At 35.2% G+C, this 25,786-nt stretch overlaps 1 protein-coding gene across 1 annotated transcript; it reads left to right on the plus strand.

Annotated features, from left to right (window-relative positions):
• The first annotated feature begins 1,256 nt into the window (after nucleotides 1-1,256).
• On the plus strand, nucleotides 1,257-1,691 carry LOC149168149 (U-box domain-containing protein 44-like). The gene has a single exon (XM_089424831.1). It carries the CDS (start codon nucleotides 1,257-1,259, stop codon nucleotides 1,689-1,691), a length of 435 nt encoding a protein of 144 aa, XP_089280957.1.
• Nucleotides 1,692-25,786: the final 24,095 nt, after the last annotated feature.

Consider the following 25,786-nt stretch of genomic DNA (forward strand, 5'->3'; position numbering starts at 1 on the left):
ACTCAGCAAGGCAAAAATCACGCATGCATGGATCAGCCATTCACGTGAAGTTCAAAAACAAAACACAGTAAGTTGGGGATATTCCAAACTCTAGTGCAACTAATGGAATTGAATACAAGAAGAGAACAAATAGTTAGCAACAACAGTTCATGACAACACTTCAGTTCGAAAAAACCAGCGCGCATGTCTTTTTTGCCACCTCACCACAAGTCACGCAGTAATTCAAGGAACGCTCGGCTGAAACTCTCACCACTCTTTGTTCAACTGCGGTCAACTGAAGCGCATGTCCACCATCCAGATCAGTTAAACAATGGTGCTCTACCGATTTCTGCCTTTTATTCTCGAGATCTCTTCAGTTCCTCAAAAAATTCCCGCCTGTCGCACTCTACAGGCGTTTTCTACAGGAAACGGGTGGGGTCTTCTACAGGAAAGTGCAGCAGAGCAGAGAAGCCTGAAATTTCAGCATTCTTGAGGCTCCTCTCAGTGGTTCAACTTCATATCTAGCTGAATCAAACATATCTCTGTGACGTTTAACCAGAAGTAAATCTAAGCCTACTTTGCATATGTCTGAAGCAGTTCTCCATTGACTTATCAAAGATCTGGTCTCGCCTTTTGAGCATATATCTAGTTTCTTTTGAGGCAGAGATCATTTCTTGGAGGTAAATTAGTTGTCTTTAAAGATCTAATCTAAAGCTCTGTGCAATAAGATATATCAGGAGCAGTATGAGGCCAGATTCGAGCTAACCTGTTGTATGGTTCTGAGGCATAATCTACATCACTTTATAAGGCAGCTTGTATCAGAAGCTGTTTGGCTCCTTTCTGTCAAGGCCTTCTGGCATATTCTCATGCTTTCCTAAGGCAAAGGCATCTAGCAGTGGGTTTTATTCGTGTATCCTTTTTGTCATTCTGATTGACATCTTAGCATAAGGCTACTCTCTGTGATGATTGACATCTTCACCTAGGGCTGAGACTACTCAATATGACTATTTGATCCCTAATCTGAAAATTTCTGAGTTCAATTGCATGGCTGAGAATCTTGTAATCTTGCTGGTGCATTTATTTTTTATCTGAGCAGCATTCATTTTGATTTGCGCTTGCATGGTGTAATGAGGGTATATTTGCATTTATCTCTATTCTGAAAGGTATGAAGCAGTGTTTCTCTTCATCAAGCTTGGGGCTTGAAGAAAGGTGAAAATAGCTGAGGTGGATCATGCTATTTTATTGTTCGTTCGCTTGCACGTGATATTGCAGAAGGTATGAAAGCCGTGGAATTGCTTTTAGAGCTTTCAAAGGATATGGCTGTGTGTGAACAGATTGGCAAGGTACAAGGTTGTATCCTCCTCCTTGTAACAATGTCAAATAGTGACAATCCTAAAGCTGCTAAGGATGCAAGCGAAGTTCTGGAGAATCTCCCATACAGTGAGCATAATGTAGTGCAAATGGCACAGGCGAACTATTTCAAGCCCTTGATACAGAACCTGAGAGAAGGGTCTGACACAATGAAGATTGTTATAGCAACATTGCCCAAAGAACAGAGTGACACAACAGCTGCATTATTGGGATCTGATGAGATCATATACCAGCTATTATCCTTAATAAATTGGACACCACCTTCAATACATGGAAGCATTGTTCGAGCATTTCATGCCATTTGTTGTGTACCAGCGGCTGTTGAGGCAAGGACAACTTGATCTATCTTATGTTCTGTTCTGCTTCTGTTATCAATTCTTAGTAGAGTTCAAATCCAAGATTAAGAATGCCATTCGATTCAGTTAAAGGCCTGGAAACACTCCTTCCCATCCAGATTTGGCATGCACTATCTATTCTCGGGCAGCTCATTGTACTTGTGTGATTTTATAATACATTGGGCTTGCGTCAGTTGGATTCGTCAGCTTCCAGGTAGCAGCACAGTTCAAGGAGAAGGTAGCCTCAGCCACGCAGGCCAAAACAGTGAATATTGTTTCTACAGGAAAACAGAAAAAGCCACTACAGGACTGTTTCTACAGGAAGCCAGCGAACAGTTTCTACAAGAAAGTTTGAAAAGAGGAAACCCAAAGGAGAAATCGGCCGAGATGCTAGCCAAGGAAGTCACCAGGGCCATCAAAGACAAGGGGAGAGACTTGGTTGCTCAGAGGATGAGCAACACTTTCAGTAGGGGGGTGATGATGAGCCCCAAAAATGGACAAATATTTGGGCTCATTCAACCTCCTAATTTGGCTTAGTCCACCATTCTCATTTGTTTATTGCATGTTTTTGATTATTTTTATGTTAATAGAGTGAATTTGGTTAGTCATTATGCCCACAAGTCTAATGGGTGCTTTGTGTAGCCTTTTTGGTCAACTTGGAGACAAAATGGAAGGTCTTAATGAGCACTTGGCAGCCAAATTCGTGGGAGAACAAGCTAGAGGATTTGTAGGAAGGTGTCCCCCTCATTTATGGGCCCTTACCTCGAATTCTCCACCATCAGCTCGGAGTTCAAGGGCCACCGAATCAATCAGCTCAAGGGCAGCCAAGCAAGTCAAGTTGGACTGCTGTTGACTCCAAGTCTTGGGCAACCAAGTCCCTAACTTTTAGGAGGACTGTTGGGTCCTCAAATTGTATAAATAAGAAGGCTTGGGGCCTCATTTTGGTTAGCTAGTGGGTAGTCATTTTGTGCAGCTAGTTAGTCAATTTGGGGATAACTAGTTAGTCAATTTGGTTAGTCATGTTGTAGCTCGGTTTTTGCTCCTTGTAAGCCAGTTTTGGCATGTCATTAGATTCATGATTATTCAATAAAGACATACAGCTTTTGATCCAATTCTGAGTTTTTGAGAGAGCAATAGACCTCCTCTGTTTTGTAATGTTAATTTCTTTTTGTTTCAGCACTTTAGTTCATTGCTTTACCATGCAATTTGAAATTACAGGTTTGCTGAGTTAGCTTTATGAATTTGAGTGAGTTTAGCTTATGGTTGAAATGTTTTTAGTTGCATCAGTTAGATTAGCAGGTTGATAACACACAGGAGCTCCAAGGAAAACGGTTGAGAAAGCCTCCACTGCCATCTCTGTTTGGAGATTGGAGTGCAGCCTATACCAACCACAAAAATACACCTTTCTTTACTTTGTGCTTGCTGCAACACAGTCACGGTTATGTTAGATTCTTTCATGTACTTCACACCTGCACTACACACCTTCATCACAGCTTCATGCACATTTCTCTTCACGTTTTGGATTGCTGTTCATTGAATTTACAAGCACAGGTAGTCTAGGTTAATGCATTTTCGGTTTGGTGACAGTCATAAGCATTTGTTTCATTTACACTGTTCTCTCTCGTTCCATTACCTTCTCCTCCATCTTGATCACGCATGCAACCACATCCTTGACCTCTGCTCCGTTCTGTTAACTCCTAAATTCCTCCACTCCTCACGTAACTTCATTCTCTAGCCCTTTCTTTGACATAGCCCTCTATCTTCCAACCTACTTCCTACACTCATTTCCTATCCTATTTCTCCACTTCTGAGCCATCACCAGCCTTATTCCTACCTTACACATCTCCCCCTACCATTCCATCACTCCTCCATCACTTCAAACACTCACGGTAGGTCATCCTGTAGCAGTTGGTAGACATCCTGTAAAAACCAGAGTATCCTGTAGGACCCCCTGCAGACATCCTGTAGGAGGCCACTCACTCGGTTTCTGAGCTTCTGAACGTGAGGAACCTCTGTGGATGGATGCTAAGGATCCCTAGGGACCTCTCCTAGCCTCCCCAACCTTTCCCACGCTTTCCTTCCTTCTCCATCCCATTTGCACAACCAAACCCTAGTTAGCACAAAATCACAATCATCCCACACACTTAAAGAAAAAATACAAAAACATGTCTTTTCTGATGCAAGTAGCTTAGATCCATGCATTTTCACTTATTAGAGGTAATGACAGCATTGGTAGAAGTTGCATTTACATTCTTTGCATTGTAGAGGTTAGACTAGTCAAATTAGGGTTTCCTAGGTTTACATGCTTTGATTTGCTTTCAGTTCATTTTTGTCAAGTAAAGTAGCTTTCCTTTGAGATTAGCTTTCGTCCATCAATTAGCAAGCTTCTTCTGAGAGCCTATAGAAGTTGTCTTGAGCCCTAGCGGACTTGTGCCAGCTGACCAAGTGACAGCTGCGACAAGAGCTAGTACTTGTGCATATAGCACCGTTGCTTCCAAGTTTGTACGAACTACCGGGTTGATAAAATGAGAGACAGGAAGCCCCAGGAGTTGTAGCATTATTGCTACAATACTGGAGCTCACCACAAACGTATTCAAAAAGTGAGTAATCACAATGATAATAATGTGTATCCATAGTTGCTTAGTAGTTGTGCTTAAATAGGCTAAGCATGTAAAAAAATCAACTATAATATATGTAACAATCAAAATAAAGCTTATTCCACCTAATAGGGTTGAACTCATCCCTTTGTTGTACAAAATATGAGAATATTCCACAAAATCACAAAATTGCCCCTAAATCAAGGGACTTTCTAAGTGACTAGTCAAGTTTGACCAGCTTTGACTGGGCCTCTTCTGACTCATTTGGAGTGTGCCAATAGGAGTCTATCCATCCTTGGTTCCAATACTTCTCGAAGCTACCTTCAGTTTATGCCCAGGTTTCATACAAATATGACTTCAATGGAGCCATTTTAGGAAATTTTGTTTCTGCCAAAAATAATTTTTAATGCTCATTTTTTACTAAAAATTCTAAAAATTAAAAGACAATTATTTTACCTTAATGTGCAAAAAGAGGCAAAAATATGAAAAATATGATCATGATATGGTGGTGAGGGATGGTAAAAAGGTGGAATGTATATGGTCAGAAATGGTAAAAAATGAGGGCTAACATCTCCCCCTTGCTGATCCACAAGCATGTCCTCATGTTTGTCTTTGTCTTTTGGACCTTGTACCTCTGCAGGTTGATCTCCCTACTATTCTACATGTGGATCTGCTTCTTGATGTAGAAGCCTCTATCTGAGTTTCTTGTAAAAGTATATCAATACCTTCTTTCCCTTTTTCTTCTCCTTTGTAGATTGGATACAAACATCTCTGACACTTTATTTTGACCATCAAATTGCACAAGAAAAACTAATAACCCTACTTGATAAAGTTTCTATATAGTCTCTTTGTTCCATTTCTAAATTTGGAATACTTCGGGCTCTATTTTGCATTTCATTTGGGAGTTTTGGTGGCTCTATTTTTGTTCTCAAGATTCATCAATTGATTCCCTTTTGTATACCCAAAAAAATTCTGAACTGGAATGGTCATTTGGACCACTATTGTATACCCACAAAAACAAGGAGAGATACTGAACTGAAATGTCAAATTTCTAGACTGATATGTCAATTTTGATCACTGTTGTATACCCATAATAATAAGACTCTATTTCTTAACTCCTCAGAAATTGACTTCTAAAAAAAAAAATATCATGCAATCTACAATCTTCTGGAAATCATGGATTTTGTTTACTTATTACAACTTTGTTTTTGAAATGCCACTCATAGTTTCTAACACCATCGTGCACTCAAGCTCAGTTTTGGGGGTCTACACTACCAACCATGCAACTTGAGCTTGGATTTGGGGTCTACACCACTAGCCAATTTAAACCAAATTAACTGACCTGTTGTCTTACTCCTAACACAACTCAAACTCTCAGAAACTTAATGCAATTCATGGGATTTGCAATTTGAAAAATTCAACATACTGCTACGGAGTTCTATTCAACGAAAGATCAACAAAATTGACAGAATTCTTCAAGATCTCCTCAACAATGCATTCTTTGTACACCGTAGAAATTTACACGGCTAACTATTTTAATCGATTTCTTCTTTGACTAGTTATAAAATTAATTTTTATTCTATGAGTTTATGTTTCCTACCTTGCCTCTTAGTCGTAGCTCTGAGCCTGCTTCTTCACTTCTGAGCCTTTGTTTCCTATTCCTGAGCCTTAGTGTTGGGTGTTTGAATGGTGTTGTGTGTTTGAACTAAGGATTGACCTTAGCATTGAACTAAGTTGTGTTTATTTTGTTTCCTGTAGGTGCGTTTTTCAAACCTTTTTGTTGAGCAGTTTCATCCTCTCAAACTTGCGACCTTACACTACTTCATTTCCCTTAAAAAAATTGTTGATGAAGGCCTTCACAAGCAACCTTTACGATTTGTACATGTTGACTGCAGAGATTAAGTTTTATTCATATCATTGAAAAAAAATTATGATCCATCATCAGGATTACATTCCTCTTGTCTTGTTTAATGATTATAGTGACTATCTCATGGTCATTTAGAAATGATTTTTCTTGTCTCCCTATATTTTTCTATTGATTTTTTTTTTAGTTGTAAGTTTTTTTATTGCACAACTACAACTTTTTCTTCATGATGCAAGATAATCATTAGTTACATTCCCCATATGTTTCTTTTGATGATTTATCCTTGAAATGTCTTGAAAGTTACCATTTCAAGGTCATTTCAAGACCCAACAGACCCTTTTTTTGTGATGCTAACCCATGTTTTTGATGTGGATGTTTGTAGAAAACACTGACTTTTTGTAGGAAAGACTTGTCCCTTAATTATGTTGAATATTTCATTTTAGGCAAAGAGGATCTGATTTAGAAGGGATTGAAGGATGGATGGTAAGATACAAGGTTTATGTATGTGTTGGTTTTGGAAATGAAGGTTTTATACTCTTATGCACCAAGGCTTTAATTAGTCTCCTAATTACAAGAATTTTGTTCAAAATCAAAAGCATTAAAAATAATTTACTTATAGTATTTTCCATTACTTTCCCTGGTTGATGCTTGAAAAGAGGTGACTTTCTAACAACTCCTTTAGTTTGTTGAGGCCTTTGTTCTTTGTTTACAGGTCCCTTATGATAGATTGAGCTCCAGGGCCCTTTGTGAAATTTATTATTCTCATATTCAGATCCCGTCTGCTATTTATGAACTTCAAAAACTTTTGTGTTGTTTCAAGTAGTTTTGTAATTGTCTCAGTTCTCTTCTGCAACTTTTCATAAAGTCTTCTTATATGCTTGAAGTTGAAGTATGCTTTGAAGTTGAAATTGAATATTTTAAAAGAATACAAGGCTTGAGATGGAAAGGATAACAAAGCACTATTGCTTTTGTTTTCCTCTCCCCCTTGCTTATTTTGAGACTTGTCCTCAAGTCTTCAAATTTATTTTGTAGAGAACAAAATATCCTAGCTTATTGCCAGCATAAAGTTAAAAATCAGAAAAAATGAAATGAATTGGAACATTTTTATTTTTTAGAATTCATACTAGCCAAGTAACTTGGTTTTCCAGTATGAATTCAGGTTTGTACTGTGTCAGAAATCCGGATTTTCACAGCCAAACGCCTTTATTATTTTTTATCTTCTTTCTTTTCTCTTTTTTTTGGATGGAATTGGGGTATAATGGAGTAGGGAAGTATGGAAATCTTATGAAAGTAAATTAGGTTGAAGTCATGATCTAGATGGCTAGATAGATAATAGATTTGGACTTCAACATGAATGATTGTGGAGCTTATCATACAATATGGTAGATGAATGACATCATTAACAATATGTCTTATGAAATGATTCTTTGGCAATGGATGTGACTTGTAAAAGAATAGAACTTGACTTCTTCTTCTCATGATTGGCTTCATGTCTTTTGCCTTAATCTTAATCCATCTTGTAGGTTTGTAGGTGTTGTTGGTCAACAATTGAAAGCAAGCTTCACGAGTTTGAGTTTCATTGGATGAACTCAACATCAGGTAAATTTCACTTTGCTTTGAATTGAACATTTTTATTCATATTCTGAAATATGAATTTTTAAAAATTGATTCTGAAAATCCTACATTAATGGAGTTGACCCCTCAAATCTTCATGGGACCTACAAAAACATAGCACTTGCCTGCAATACAATATTAGATGATGGAGGAAACGAGGTGTACAATATCTCTTCTTCCAATAAATATGTAAAATAATTACAAGTAATTATTTAAAAACAAGTCCAAAGATGATATACAAAGAAAACGCATTTGTTTACCCCTTGAGGAATGGTGGCCAACCTAGATCTCCTAGTGGTATTTTGTTCACAAAATATTTGTTTTATGTTCAATTAGAGTGATTCCAAAGCCAATTTGAAGTGAATTCATATGGATAATTCTAATATAAACAAGTTTTCAAAATGGTTTAAAATGATATGCTAAAAATGATGAGAAGTACCATGTTTGATAGAGCTTCATGTGAATTTTTAACTAGACCAAGAGTGACTATTTGGAGTGTGACTTTTTCGTTAAAGATTGGATATATGTGATTTTACTTGGAGATTAAAGTAGATGAATTTTGTATATCGATTAGAAACATGTTTTTAAAATTCTCAGGTTTGATATCATAAAATTACTGATGAACAGACCTAAGAGGCAGAGTTTCACTATGTTGATTTTAAGATAGACAATCACTAAATGTGGCATACATTTTTCACATGGCCTTAAAATGAGACGATTAAAATTGTGTCATAAATTAGACTTGAATATATATATATATATATATCTCCCTTAGAAATAGGTTTTGAAAAGAATATGATTTGGTATGTGAAATATTCTAATGAATAGTCAAGACCTAAAATTATCACCATGCAGATTTTTCGACAAGCAGTTAGTATTTTGAGCATAACCTTTTCATATGATGTCAGATTGAGGTGTTTAAAATTTATTTGGAAACTATATTCAAAGGTATATATTCCCTATAAATATCATGTAAAAATGTTTCCATTAGACCCCTCGAATCAATGTTTTACTAACTCTGACCTCAAAATTTCTCTTGAGATCTAGTGTTTATGTTGATTCTATTTTTTTTATTTGTGATCCAAATTGAAAAATTCAAAATAGGTTTAAAAGCTTTCAAGAGATTATTTGTTTGAAAACATGCTTTGAAAATTATCCTAGATGGTTACCCAAAATAGGATTGTTCTTATTGCATTTTTCCATAAAATCCTTCCAAATGAGTATTGAACAATGATTTGAAGAATTATTCATGAGGGTTTCAACAAAATGTCCTATTGTGAACTCATTTTACCTATTTATTTATTTATTCTATTATATCCTATTCTATTTTAGAAAAATAAATCATTCTCTTAAGTATAAGAGAATTTTCAATGCATCCATTTGCATAACAAGATCACAAGTAAACTCATATCCAAGTTTGAAAAATATACCTTAATGAATGCATGGACTTGAAGAGTTAGTTGATCATAAATATTTGATGCTAAGAAATGTTGAAAAACGGAGTGGTATTGTGGCCTAATGACTAGTTGAAACCATGTTTGAGTGTGATATTTAATTCTTTGATTCTCCTCAATTGTCATAGCACAAAGTTCTTCTTGTGGAACTTGTTAAAAATTATGAATACACAAGGGATCTTGTGATACATACGTTAGATATTCTTCAATTTATAGCGCTATTATTTGAACTTCATTTTATGTGATCCACAACTAATTGATCTCCTTACAAAGATAACTAGAAAACGCTTGGTTCTCTTCTTGTAGATCCTCTTCATGGATGCTTTGTTCCTCTTCTATCTTTTGAAATGAAGGTTCATCCCTAGTGATCATTCTAAATTATGGACAAGGATTTAGGAATATCCTTGTGGTGGCATACCTTCCTTCTCTAAATGACTTCTTTAATAGCATGTTTTGTAGATCTTATTTTGCAAATGGATTTTGTAGTTAGTTAATTTTTGTTAGTGGTTGGGGGTTTTATTTTGCAGATCTACCTTTGTGATTTCTATGTCTAAGCTTGAATAACCATAATGAAAATTGTTTTTGTTTTTATGTTTTGTTGTTGTTGTTGTTGTTTTTTTTTATATGTTTTCTAAACAATCTTCCTAACTAGCTCTATCTAACTATGCTTCCACGGCAACAAAGCCAAAAATGTTAGTCCAATTTATTGGGATAAACTAGAGCATGTATTTTAATATCAATACGGGTTGGTAAACTTAGAAGCACACCAAGGTTTATGGATCTTAGATTTAACTAGTGTAGGAAGTAATTGTTTAGATGAAACTAATGGAAATGCATATTACAAATGGAAATGCATATTACAAATATAAAATATTGATTGTAAAGAAAGCATAGAAATTCTGATCTATAAGCATGGATAAGTGAATAATGATTTTATTTGAATCATAGTCAACAAGGAAGATGCTCTTGTCTTAGAGATCCCGGTTGTCCTTCCTTTTCATTTCTTTTTCAACAAAACCAAATACACCATAAAGCATAACAACTGATTTAAGAAAGAAACTAATTTAAGAAGGCAAGAAAGGATGAATGCATAGATAGAGATTCTAGTCCAATTCTTAGTTCAAAAGGAAGAGGCTCCAACTTGGAGACTTGGTTTGTCCTTCCTTATTCAAAATAGTCACTAAAAGGAGATCAATTCAAAACTCTAAATCGTCATGACATGCTAATAATTTTATACATAAAATATTCACACGAGATTATACAGAAAACTAAAATGCTAACTTATTCACAATTATGCACATTAATTCAAAAAATAGTGTACTTAGCTTAGAATGGGGACCCTCCACCTTTGCTTGGTACACCTTAAGACAATCAGCTACAACAATTCACCATTCAAAACAATGATGCATAAGCAATAAAGACAAGTCTTCAAATGTTCAAAAATAGAATAGTCACAATGATAATAATGTGTATCCATAGTTTCTCATTAGTTGTGCTTAAATAGGCTAAGAATGTAACAAAACCAACTATAATGTATGTAACAATCAAAAAGAGTCCTATTTTATCTAATAGAGTTGAAATCATACTTTTGTTGCACAATATATGTGAAGATTCCACCAAATCACAAAACTACCCCTAAATCAGAGGATTTTCTGAGTGACTGGTCAAGTTTGATCATATTTGACCGAGCCTGTTCTGACTCATTTGGAGTATGCCAATGGGAGTCTATCCATCTTTGGTTCATATACTTCTCGAACCTACCTTCAGTTTGTGCCCAAATGTCCTACACATACGACTTCAATGTAGCCATTACAAGGAATTTTGTTTCTGCCAAAAATAATTTTTAATGCTCAATTTTTACTAAAAATTCTAAAAATTAAAAGACAAATATTTTACCTTAATGTGCAAAAATAGGCAAAAATATGGCAAATATGATCATGATATGGTTGTAGGGGGTGGTAAAAAGGTGGAATATGTATGGTAAAAAAGGGTCAAAACTTAGGGCTAACAAAACCCATGCCACAACATCAAAAGAACCACATGCAATATGATGTATGCCAAATATAGCAAGGAAATCACACATGCAAAGAGATACCTACATAGAACCATGTTGTAGCTACTTGATCTTGCTCTTCCGTGCTTGCTCCTTCCTTCTTCTTTCCTTCTTTGACTTTCTTGGTCCCATGCATAACCATAGAACATCTTGAGCCAAGAGCTTACACTAACTAAGAGCTTCCATTGACTAAGAAGCTTAACACTGAAAAGAAGCTTGCCAACTGATCCTTAGAAGCCTTTTTATTAATGAGGCCTCTATTTTCTTCAAAATCCATTATTTTCCTTCATTTTCCTCCTCACATGCAACCTATGACCTTTTACCTTCCTTTTCTCCTAATTTCCTTTATTTTCATAAATAAATGTGCCAAAAATGTCATTTTGCTTTTCCAAAGCCTTAGTCATTGCCTTTGCCAATTTCCTTGGCCATAAACAACAAAATGAACACCCCCTAGGATGTCCTACCCACCATTTAGATTGTAATACGTGTCTGATCACCGTGGCTTTATATATATATTTTTACATGGAATTTTAACTAGGGTTGTTACATGCTAGTTTCAGTATTATGACTAATGACTGTGAGTTGATTATGATATGGTTGTTAGTCTTGGTAAAGGATAATTTAAAATTAATAGATATGATGACTTGATTTTTGGAACATGTGACTGACATGTGTGAACATTTGTAAAGAAACATGCTTGGTATTAGCATGACAAGGTAACAATTGATTTGTTTATATAACTAATAGTTGGGTGATGTGATACCACATAGTAATACTCAATTACAGCAAGGAAAAAAGGTTAGAGAAAGGAATTGGGTGAGCATTCCATTGTCTATGTTTGGAAACCATAGTTCCAAATGAAGGAGTGGTTTGGATGAATAAAAGAATTCTTATTAACCCTAATATTGTATAACATTATGTGGATACATGTTATATTCTTGAACATGTACTTGAAAGGTATAACAATTGGTTTCCAGTTATGGTTGGATTTGTCAAGGAATTGGAGTCCCTTGAGAGATGATATATGTACATATTCAGTTACAAGGCATCATGTTGGGTATGACAAGGTGAGGTAACTGGTATATTGTTATATTTATTTATACACTGACAATTATGTGTTTATGGTAGTATGATGCATGGAGTTGCATGGAAAAAGAGACTGCCATGAAATCTTGAAGAAGGCTCAGGTTGAAACTTCCCTTGGAAACTTTGGGAACCCATGGGGTTGAGTCATGGTTTTTGTTGTTAGTTTTGTTCTGTTGGTGCTTTCTGAATTTTTTGCGCTTGATTTACAGTTTTATTTATGTCTGGTGCATGGCCATGCCACTTTTTTTGTGGTGTCATATTGCTATTGGCTTTTCATGGTTTTCTTCTTGTTTTCTTCTCATTATTTCCTTTTATGTTTTAAGGGTCTTAGGAACTAGTTCAGGAAAGAGGAAAGTTAATGGAGATCGAGGATAGCTAAATGAAATCTAATAGGTCACGTAAGACCCAGATAAAGCTTGGTGCATGAGTAAAGGGTAGTTGAAGATAAGAATATGAAAACCAGTTGGATTGGTTTGGTTCATGGGGATAAATGGATAGTGGCAGGACAATCATGAGAAAGGTAACAGGAAAGGTAAAGTAAATGGGATTAAGGTAAAAAATGCCCTGGTTATGTTGGGAACTATTGTTCTCAATGTTTTGCATGTTGTGCACATATAAAGGGAGTTATCTTAACCTATACCTTATGATATCTGGGAATTATGTTGTGATCATGATTATGTTGATATGTGTGTGTGTGTGTGTGTGTGTGTGAAAAGGTCTTCAGGGATCATGATTGTTTTATGCTAATGTTTATATGTATATATTTATGTTGTTGTATGACAAGGTTGTTAGGGATCATTCTTGTGGAGGAATAATTGTTTAAGCAGATGAATGGCATCATGAGGTTCTTGGTTTTATGAGGAATCAAGTGGGAAAAATATACCTAACAGATCTATGAGGTTAGTATTGTGTGGATGAGATTTGATAGTATATGCTTGTACTATTCCTATTCTTTTGTTATGGACATGCTATGTTGAGGGATAAATCATCTGAATGAAATAAGTGTGATCTACGGCATGCTAGGATAAGCATTGATAATGGAAAGACAAAAGAGGCAAGGATTCTTGGTAGAGATAGTGTGGTCTCTGGATATGTAGTGTTACTATTGTGTATATGTTGTACTTGTGCTATTGTGTGCATGTGATAGGGTGTGCATGTTGTATATGCAATTCTATGTACATATGGTGTTGTGTACATAAGGTATATGTGGTGTTGTGTATAGTTGGTGTTGTGTATACGTGGTGTATGTGGTGCTTCGTACAAATGGTGTTGTGTACATGTTGTATATGTTTTGTTGTGTACATGTGGTGCAGTATACACATTATACATATGATGTTATGTATATATGGCATTATGTACATGTTGTACATGCGGTGTTATGTACATGTGGTGTTATGGACATGTTGTACATGTAATTTTGTGTGTGTACCGTGTTGTGCACATTTTGTACATGTGGTGTTGTGTACATGTTGTGCAGGTGGTGTTGTGTACATGTTGTGCAGGCAGTGTTGTGCACATGTGGTTCGGCATACACATTGTATAGGTGTTGTCCTGTACATGTGGTGTTGTGTACACATTGGGCAGGTGGTTCTGTGTACAATTGATACTGTGTACATGTTGTACATCTAGTATTGTGTGCATGTCGTACATGTTGTGTTGTGTACATGTGGTATTGTGTTCATGTCATATATGTTGTGTTCTGTACATGTGGTATTGTGTGCATTTCATACATGTTGTGTTGTATACATTTGGTACTATCTACATGTTGTACATGTTGTGTGTGTACATGTGGTATTGTGTATGTGCATTGTGTATTCGTGGTATTGTGACATGTGTATTATTTGTGTTGTTCTATGTGTACGTATATGTATTGTGTTGTACATTAGGTGTAGGTGTATGTATTATGTTGTATTGCACACCGGGTGTAGGTGTATTTTTTGTGTTGTACATAGGGTATAGGTGTATGTGTTGTGTTGTACACCGGGTGTAGGTGCATGTGTTGTATTGTATGTCAGATGTAGGTGCATGTATTGTGTGGTGTTTTATGTCGTGTGTGGTTGTATGATTGTGGTGTACACTATGTGTATGTGTATGTGTATTGGGTGCTTGTCGGGTGTGGAAACTAATTCGGTGTGTGTACGGAAAGAACAAAGGTAGAAGCAAAGAATCGATTAAAGGACAAGTATAAGTATTTTATTTCAGTTCTAATTATGCATGTGATCTATGATTTTGATTTATGATGGTTGTGCTTTGAGCTAACCAGATGTGATATGCTTATACATGATGATTTGATCGAAGAGCTAGTTTGACTTGTTATCACAAGAAGTAAAAAAAATTGTAGGTCTACCTTATTGGCAGACCACCAGTGAGGTATGATTTGAATTTATTTGAATTCATTTTATTCTATTGACAATTATGTGCTTGGCACAGGAAAGCAGGGAAATGCCTAGTTGGGGTGGTTGAAACTGAATGCAATAATTAACAACAACAACATAAAGGAATTGGAACAAGCAACAGTGTGTCGGTAAAGCATTTAGGAGCAAGGCCATTGTGGGACACTAGTACCCAATAGTGTCCATTGATTTCCAAGAGCGTGTTATGACTAGTATGATGGTTTTGAGATAGGGATATGCCTTGGTTTTTGGATATTCTGATGTGAGGAGTCCTTGTCAAGGGATGGATCACCCAAGAAAGGGGATGTCGTGGAACTTGTAAGGTGAGTGACTACACAGAAGGGGGTGATCAAATTGCCCAAGGGAATGTGTAGTAGAGAAGGGAAGGTCAGGTAATGAATTTGTTTTAGTCATTGGCATTGCTATATGGAATCATATGCACATTGGGAGTGTGCCTTGGAACAATGAGCCAGTAACTGTTCCCTGAGGGAACATGTAGTGGAAGGATTGTAGTGCTAGACATTGGATGCAGGTTTGACTTTGGTAGTGATTTCTGGACTTCCTAGGAAGGAGGTGAATCTTGGTATTACTTTGAGGGTGGAGGTGTGAGCTTCTAGAGTCCCTTGTTGCTGATGCAGGAAAGAAAATGTGCATATTATTGTAAATACTATATCGAGTTGTGGTTACTAAGCTCCATAGACAGTATGATTATTTCTTGGTTGAATCAAATGTAGATGAGTATATGTAGTTGTTATTGTAAATACCATAATGAGAAATGTTATAAAGCTCCAGTAAGTGGTATGTTGTTTTGTTTTTAGGAGAGATCATTGCAAATACTGCAACGAGATGAGTTATAGAGCTCCATGGGCAATATGTTTTGGTTTTCAGTAGTCTTGTTGGTTATAGGTGCCATAGAACACCAAGGAAAATGTTCCCACAAGGGGGAGGTGTTTGTAACAAACCGGGGTTAAAAGTTCATGTAATAAAGTTAATAAAGGAAAAATAAGACTAAGGTCATGGGACACATATTCTAAGTTGAATGTTGGGAAAAACATCCTAGTGGGTGTTCATTTTAGTTTATTTATGGATACAGAAACTGGCAAAGGCTTTGAAAAGGCAAGAGGCATTAATTGGCATTTTATTTATGAAAATAAAGGAAATTGGGATAAAAGGAAGGTGAAAGGTCACATAATTGCATGAGAAAGAAAATTGAAGGAAAAATAGAGAACTCAATCATAAAAAGGCTTATGAGGTTCAGTTCATAGACTTTTGTCAATTTTAGCTTGGAGCTCTCTCTATTCTCTCATACGATGGAACACTTAGAGCATTATTGGAGCACTCTAGCATTGGAGAAAGTAAAGAAAAGGAAGAAAAAGAAAGAAAAGGAAGGAAAAGAAAGAAAAGGAAAGAAAGGATCAAGCTAGAAAATATTGGATGAAGTGGCTACAACTGGATTGATTTTCAAGTATCAAGTTGCATGTATGATTTCCTTGCTAGTTTTGGCATGCATGGTACATGCATGTATGTATTTGGTTCTCTTGTTGTCATTGGCATGGGTTTTTCCAAGTGTGACAATGGTTTTAGCCTTGCCTTGCTATTTTCAGACAGCCATAGTGTGTTCAAGTTCTTTAATTTGGTTGAGCTTTGGATTTCTTGATGGTTTTGGTTGAGGTTGTCTAAGGAAACTTCTCAAGGGCCTAGCAATCCCTTAATCGGTTTTGGCAGGCTTGCAGTAAATCCTGAGGGTGAAGACATGAAAGTTACTCAAGGTATTGGTGAATAAATATGGAGGCATCCAAGCTTGTTTAGGGCCTAGTGATCCCTTAACCAGTTTTGGCAGCATTGCAGTAAACCCTAGTAGTGCATGTTTTTTTGTTTGGGCCTAGGAATCCCTTAACCAATAATGGCAGGATTGCGATAAAGCCTATCTGTGTAGGTTCTTGTTTCAATCCTAGGAGTCCATTGACCAGTTTTGACGGGATTGCAGTAAAGCTTGACGAAGCCCTGGTTGTTTTGTTGTGAGTCCCACATTCATGCTTCGAATATCGCATGAGGGTGATTGGCTAAAAAAATAATTGGTTCATCCAAATCTATAGTCAGGTGGTATGTGGAAGTCCCTGAATTGGTTGGATTTTGCATATGTTAAGAGGAGCTCTTTTCCTCTTATTTTTCATGAGTATTTTCTCTTGTTATTATGTGGATTTGATGGTTGTTTTATCATGGTTATTATTCTAGTTATATGTTGGTTATAAGCATGGTTACATAACAGATTCTGTTAATTTGGAATATCATTGACAAATTCCAACCATGGGACTAGATTCCTCTTTTCGAGAGGACCTATTTTGACTATTGAAGCACTCAATTTGGACAAGGGATAGTGTATTTTTGAATTAAAATCCCACATGTGCATATTGGTTAGATCGACCCTAAAGAAAATTGGACACCCTTGGAAGGCTATAAATACAAGTGACCTCAACCTCATTTGTACATCATCATGACACATTCTTCTATTATCTTCTTTAGGTTGTCTCACACAGGTCTAAGGCAAGTTCGCAGATATTGGTTGGCATAGGTCGGAGATTAGAGGGTTTGAAGCTCACACGTGTTTCTCGGGTTTTGGGTCATAGTCGCAGGCTTGCCAAAGGCAATTTTCGACTGTAGTGGTAGGCTTGCATGTTCAAGGTAGTGACTGGAATCTCTTAGTCGCATGCACATCTCTTCCTCCATGTGACTGGAATCTAAAGTTTTATTTTTCAATTGACTGAAGTTTTCACCAATTGAATGTAGAGTTTGGAAATTGACTGCAAACAATGAAAATTGATTACATGCTCCTGAATTAGGGTTTTGATTATTGTCATGGTTGGGTTCATATCATGAATATTTTTTAGTTGATTTTTGCTGGATAGGTTTATGGTTGAAGATATGGATCATTGTACTCTCTCTTTGCTAAATAATTCAATGATAGTCTAATAGGAAGAAGAATTTTAAAGGGTTTTCCCCATAGTGGGTTTTTCCCTAGTCTCTGACCAATCCTGGTGTCTCTATGTGTGAATTATTTTCTTCTATTATTCCTTTATCTTCTGCTGCATTGATTATTATATTGTATTTTCTATATAGTTTCATATGCTGCTAAATAATAATGTAAATTTGAATAATGTTATGATGTAATGGGGTGGATTTAATATGGAAATACTCAAATGCAATTATCAAAGAAAAGAAAAATATATCCCTAAGAAAAATTAACATGGTATTAGAGGTGGGCTGAAGAAAAGTCATTGAATATCACCCCTATGAAGACACCCTTTATGGATGTAAGAGAAGATGCGGGAGACCTAAAAGAATACTAGGGTTTGAAGGAAACCTAGGAAATTTATGTATTATTGTTTGATAGATATTGTGAGGTTAGGATATCAAAGAGACCATGGTTTATGGAAAACATTTGAGATATGTAATTTAGAAAGCTTAGCATGACTGATGTGAAGATGTACAAGAACTTGTGACAGATTTGATGAAACCCTAGATGGGATAGTCTCTATTAGACCTGGTTTCTGATAAAGTTGGTTGAAATATTGAAGGAAAAAATTTCATATGGACAATGAATAGTGATGGTTCTTGAAGGTTGGTTCAAGAGGGAGATGATCACCTCTCATTGATGATAAGTACTTTTCTATTTACGGTTCTCCTTTATGTCTATACTTTTGTTTAGATCTGATTTCTGTTTTAATTATTACTTATACTTCCTTCATGTATATCTGAGTATTTGGATGCTTCTAACCTCCTTGTGATAAGTGGATCCTTCTTTAGGATCATGGCTAGTGCAGGAGGAGAATAACTAGCGTTGGAAAAGGTAAAGAGGTACTTGATGAAAAGTTGATAAAGTGCTACAACTACCTATGTAAAATAAGAAAGTGCACAGGTATCTGAATACTACAAGGTATGTTTGATGTATTGTTTCAAATGAAATATTGGATGGAAATGTAATCCCTAAGATATGGTGATGAGATCACTTCACAAATGGCTCATGCATGCATAAGAATGTAAGTTTGATTCATGATACTTTTGATGAGATGGTGCACTTGGTATTGGATAAGTATATTACATTCTAGTCATGGTAAAGCTACATTGATTTTTGATATATTGGTATACTTGATATTTGGTATTCATCTTTCATTATAGACATGATGGATTTTATATAGAAGGATAGCTCATTGATTCTTATATATGGTAGCTTGATACTATTGATAATTCTTGTGATAAGCATGACAACTTTGATGACAGAAGTGTAACAATAATATTGTTGCTCGAGATATTCTTGTTGGACTTGATTTGATAAGCTTACTGAATTGAATAATGTGATAAATTTGTATGCCCTATCTTGATGATTGAATAATATAATAAAGAAGTAATGTATTCATTTTGATCTTTGAAGTATGATGATAAACCTATCAGCTGCCCTAAGCACATGACTCTAACTCTTGATGGAAATTTGATGTCATGCTCATATGAGATGTTGAAATAATTGATGTTAACATATTATGACCATGATGGGTATATGTTTTAGAACTTGATATAGTTTTTTGATTTCATTGTCTAAAAATTATGCTCATGCATCACAATACTATATACATGTTGATAATTGTGAAGTCTAAAGTGGTTCCTCATTAAGAGGGAGACTCTTCATAAGATACCTACACCTATTATCATTTGCATTAAATATATGGAAGATTCTTTACTGTTGAAGTGTGTTTTCTTGACATAAATAACCAAATATATGATATTGTTGGTCTGCAACAAATTATGGTCTAAGAAGAGATATTTTTCCTTACTCTAAGCCTCAACCGCATGAAATCAAGCTTGAGGGTGCAGTTGTAGCCTCTCAACCAAATGGAAGGAAGCCTATGGGTGTGATTATGCTCGTAGGTCACAAAACTAAAGCCTTATGCGTAAAATCGGGAATGCACCAACAATATGGAATTCTTTCATATATGGAGCAAACATCATAAAGTTCCATGAGCAGGGAAGTTTGAATGTTTGACTTACTATAGAGAATGTGGATGTATTGACTAAACTTGTGTTTTCAGGTGACTGGAATATGCATATTAGTATGTTATTTTGAATTGATCATTGAAGCTAGTGTATGACAATATTTGATAATATCTGCAATATTTGTTTTATTAATATAGATAAGCAATGACATGATGCTTGATAATTCATAAATATTCTTTAGAACATTGACATGATGCTTCATATGTTTTTGGGTTATGTGCTGATTGAAATCACTTTGATAAAAAATTAGGGTTTTGACTTGTTATGTGATGATTTTCCTTGATGAAAGTGTTATGTGAGCATAGTAACTTTCAGTGACCAATATTGGTATTCAATAATATTTTTGTATTGGTCTCATTATCTTTGGCACTTTAGTTGAAGTATAAACATTTGTGATTCAATATGAAGTAATGAATGGATGAAACTTATATGAATTACCCCTAATGTATCCATTCATATTTAGTAGCAGAAATGATTCATGCTATGATCATAAGGATGGCTTGATAAATTTGTTTTGGTATTTGGATATGAGCTCCACCTGACATTTTGTCTGAAAAGTTTGTCAAAGGGACATTTAAAGAAACTTTTATGATTTTGATATTACTTTTGATCTAGCATCTAAGGCTTGATAAACTGAATTAATTGATTTGATTGCACAATATTGATTTATGTAAGGCTAAGAATATTGGTTTGGTCAAGTGTTATGTTTGCAGATAACATTATATGAAGCAAGCTCCTCGAACTTGGTATGTTCGCATTGACAATTACCTGGTGAAGCGAGGAAGATGTGCCAATCCAAAACTCTACTTCAAAAGTTGTCCAAGGTATGGCTTTGATTTTGGTTTTATATGCTAATGATCTATTCTTGATAGATAATGAGCCTTTGATGATCAAAGTAAGAGGGAGTTGGCCTCTAAAGTTCGAAATGATGAATTGTGGGATGATGAATTACTTTCTAATGTTTGGAAAAGAAAATTTATATCGTGAAGCTACTGATGAATTTTTGGAAAGTGGAAATGAAAATCCCTCGACACTTTGATTGAATTTCAAGAAGTTAGAAACTTATTCAATTCATGATTCTGCCTCTTTATACACATTGAGTTGCCTTCAAGCACCCTCCGAGATATTTGCATGGGACGATCAATTTTTGGTCTGAGATATCCTTCCTATAAGATGTGACAACATGGATGTACTGATGTTGTTTGGGATCATTATTGAGGAGATGAACACATTTGGTTGCTGCCTTAGTATGATATATGCCATGATATTTTTGGATAAGAAGTTCGTAGCTATAAGCACAACCGAGGTTGAATATGATGTTTCTAGCATGGCTAGTTGTGAGGCAGGATGAAGAAGCTCTTTAGAGAGAAATTTGGGCATATTCTAAATATGACAGGGATACATTGCGATAATAATTAGTGGGATATGATTAGTATAGAATCTCGTATATTGTTGAGGCTGGGATGTCTTCATATATTGAGGCAATGCTACTATATGAAACAAGCTTATTCTTGTGGTTGGCACCTCTCTGAGAGGGAGGATGAATAAGGTATCCTTTTTGTGATATGTATTTGTTCTAATATTTGATTTGATGTCCTATATGAACAAGAGAATATTGTTATTGAGGAGGAATGATTACTATATATGAGCATGATGATATATTTCAGATCTATAGAGAGTGGGACTAATCAAGAACACTGAGCCAACTTTGCCCACTTTTCTGAGCTCCCAGGGTGAGGAATTAAGATGGAGGGCTCTTGGGGTTGAGGGATCTCTAGACAATAGGGTCGTAGTTGTTTCTCCCCTATCTGTTACCCATAAGGTTGGAGATGTTTCTCCCCTATCTTGTTCTTTGCAAAGAATACCCCAATTGGCTTCACACCCACAAGTTGGGCTTATTGGGAATACTGCTCCCCATCTGGCCAATGGGTTGAGAGTGTACTTGGGGGTGTATAACCCAAGATGATTATGATGCAGGTTTTCTACCACATGAATCTTGAGGGTCGTTGTTGGGAAGATCAGTGGGAAATAGGATGTGTTGAGATGTGGTCCCCTATATCACCTATTGTTGGATATGGGGTTGTAGATGTTTAGCTCCCCCATGAGATTCTGGGTTGAGATGTGGTACCCTATATCACCTATTGTTGGATATGTGGTTGTATATGTTTAGCTCCCCCATGAGATTCTGGGTTCAAATGTGCTCCCTGATGTGATTTTTGGATTGATATTTGCTCCCATATGTATTTCCATGTTGAGACTAAGCTCCCTGATGTGTTTTCAAGTTGAGATGTGCTCCCTGATGTTGTTCTAGATTGAGCTAGCTTCTCCCATGTTGATGCGGTTCATAGAATTGCTTCCCTGTTGATGTTTCCTGGGTAGTAGCATTGGGCTCCCCACTGGCTGTGATTCCTAGCGATAGTTGTGTCTCCTTGATGAATAAAGGATTGTAGAATGAGCTCCCCTCCAATTTTAAATTCTTCTTCTTTTAGATTCAATATTTTTCAACATATGAGTAGGGAAAATCAAGAGATAAGCATGAATAAGAAAGAGATGAGCAATGATGACATTTGATGAAGAAATACTTGAGATTGGATATGATTTGATGTCAAGATTCTTGCGATGATTACATGATGTAGTTGGAATTTCTCCCTAATTGAGAGGGAGTATTAATTTGGAAGCTCAGTGACAAATTCCAACCATGGGACTAGATTCCTCTTTTTCAAAGCACTAATTTTAACTATTGAAGCACTTAGTTTGGACAAGGGAAAGTTTATTTTTGAATTAAAATCCCACATGTGCATATTTGATCAGGTCGGCCCTAAAGCAAATTGGACACCCTTGGAAGGCTATAAATACAAGTGGCCTCAACCTCATTTGGAAATCATCATGAGGCATTCTTCTATTCTCTTCTTTATTCGGTTTGGCTCACATAGGTCTGAGGTAAGTTTGTGGAGATTGGTTGGCACAAGTTCGAGATTATAGGGTCTGAAGCTCACACATGTTTCTAGGGTTTTGGGTCGGAGTCGTGGGTTTGTCAAAGGCAGTTTTTGACTATAGTCATAGGCTTGCAGGCTCAAGGTAGCGACTAGAAGCTCTTAGTCGCACACTTGTCTCTTCCTCCATGGGTCTAGAATCTAAAGTTTGATTTTTCAGTTTCCCGAAGTTTTCGTCAGTTGAATCTAGAGTTCCACAGTTGACTGTAGACAATGGCAGTTGATTACAGGTTCTTGAATCAGGGTTTTGATTATTGGCATGGTTGGGTTCATCTCATTCTGATATTGTTTAGTTGATTTTTGCTGGATAAGTTTATGGTTGAAGATATGGATCATTGTACTCTACCTTTGATGAATCATTCCATGAAAATCTAATAAGAAGAAGAATTTGAAAGGGTTTTCCCAAAGTGGGTTTTGCCCTAGTCTCCGACTAATCCTAATGTCTCTATGTGTGAATGCTTTTCTTCTATTGTTCCTTTACGTTCCGCTGCATTGATGATGATATTGTTCTTTCTATATATTTGAATATGTTGTTGAATAATGATGTAAATCTGAATAGTGTTATGATGTTATGGGGTGAATTTAATATGGAAATAATGAAATGCAATTATCAAAGCAAAGAACAATATAGCCCTAAGAAAAATTAATAGGTTCTAGCTATGGCTCTTGATATGTTTGATTTGTTGATGAATAGTTAATTAATGCATGAGTTAATAGATGTTATTGCAACTATTGTAAGAGGGCATTAGACCTTATTAATGAATCTCAGATAAGTTTTAGATCCCTATGTTCAAATATGCATTCATGATCTATATATTGCATGTTCTCAATATGTTTGATGAAACAATTGTCATGGTTAGGCCTGGTTAGGTCAAGTCCTTTATCAAGTTTTATATTAATGGTTGTCTTAATGTTATTTATCATTATGGAAAGTCTCATCAAGTTCTGGGTAGTGTCTAGAGACAAGCACTGAAACTGTGGTAGTGATTATGGCGTCGGGGCTCAAAATTGAGAAATTGAGATTGCAGTCACTACCTTACACTCTTATGTATGCGACTGGAGGCTTACAATTGCATGGACGCAATGTTATGCCTGTAGCTAGGACTCCAAGTCAGTGAAAAAGCAATCTGACTCGGGGTTGGTCACCTGGAGGGGTGGTTTAGCTCTTGGGGATCCTGTAGCTCCTGAGGAAAGCCAATAAAGTTTCAGTTTATTGATTTCACTTACTTAACTATACTTAGGAAGCCGAGTCATGTCATAATAGCGCTTAGCTCATGTTTACCCCAATAAACCAGTGAAAGCAGATATATGAGAATGGTAGTTACACATTTACCCATAAAAATAATCTCGTTGGTTTTACTTGATTCCCACATAATATTTTTATAATTTATGCCCTTACAAAATATATATATATAATTAAAATTATCTGTAAATATCTAATTTTATATGTTATATAAATATTATAAATTATATATAAAAATTAAAACATTATTTCAAAACTATATGCTTTATTTATGTTTATATATTATATACAAGGTAATGTATTAACATTTATAAATATAATATATTATAAAATTTTAAAAGAAAAATACAAAGCAAGCCTTTGCAATATAAATAAATAAATATATATATATATATATATATATATATATATGTTTGTATTATTTATTTTGCATGGTCGGCATATATATAAAACTAATATATATGTAATATATTAGGTTGCACAATTATGTAAGGACACGTCACGAACATTGCATATGGTATAAAGAAAACACATTAAATATTTGTAATAAAAAAAGTTACGGAAACAAAAACCAGGTGCATACTAAACATTAAAAAAATAAAAGGGTAATGTATTCCTTCCATTGTATATGATCCAGACTCATTCCTTACATTACAAAGACGTTTTGTTTGGAACTTAAAACATTCATAGTCACTTTAACTGATTTCTCATTACTTTTTTGATTTTTGTGTAATTTGATTTCTCCAGGTTTTGTGATTTCATTCCATAAACTAACAAGAAGTTTATTGCATTTCTTTTCTGATTAGCATTAGTTCAATTTCTAGGTAGCATTCTTTAGTGAGTTGTGCCCTGAGAGTGACGATTCATCAAGCATTCATATAATATAGATTGTTGTGAATTATTTCTAGAAATTTAGGTTATAGAGAAATGTCATTTTTTGTGTATGAATTGAATTAATGTCCATGTTGTAACAATTTCTAACATGTAATCTTTATTTTATTATTGGTTTATTGATTTTATTCTTATGGAAAGGTTGTTTAGTTCACAAATATTGTTGCAAACATCCTTTCTATACATCTCAACTCAGATATAGTAGCTAGGTAACCATAGTTAGTTTTCTGCATTTATTATTTATTATTTATTCTTTATGTGAAATATTAAAATGAACATTGTTTGGTATGTGTTGGTGTAAAAGATTAGAAACTTACATTTTTATAGTTATCTTTTTTTAATTTATTCATATCTAAGTATTATTTTTAATTTTAATTTTATAATTTTATATATAAATTAAAATTAGATCACATTTTTTTTATTCTCCTAGAGATAAATATATTTGATTAGTTGAACCAATTACATTAAGTTTTAGTATTTTCACTTGTTGTATTATAATAATCATACCACTTGTACATAATATATTATTTATAATGTTAATTTGATTTTTGTATTATATCTTATTAACTAGTAGTTTTAGGCAAAATAACAATAGTTTAGGTTTTATATAGATAATATAGGTCAGGATTAGTTCTCCCCTAATTTTATTTTTTGCAAGAGGAAGGATCCACAGGCTAACGAAGCCTAAAACCCATCGAGAGTGACCATTCCAAATAGCTTGGACTATTTAAAGAGCTTTGGTCTGGGTTACTTCTCCTTTGTTGAAAAAGGTCATAAAATACACGCCAACACAAAGGAATAAAATAAGAAATTTGGTCTTCACACCATGAGCGAGGTAAGTCATAAGGAAATGGAATAAAATGAATA

Source organism: Pinus tabuliformis, chromosome 4_2, assembly GCF_031772625.1.
Source record: "Pinus tabuliformis cultivar Carrire ecotype Pingquan chromosome 4_2, CPIR1, whole genome shotgun sequence".
In the NCBI taxonomy this organism is placed as follows: Eukaryota; Viridiplantae; Streptophyta; class Pinopsida; order Pinales; family Pinaceae; genus Pinus; species Pinus tabuliformis.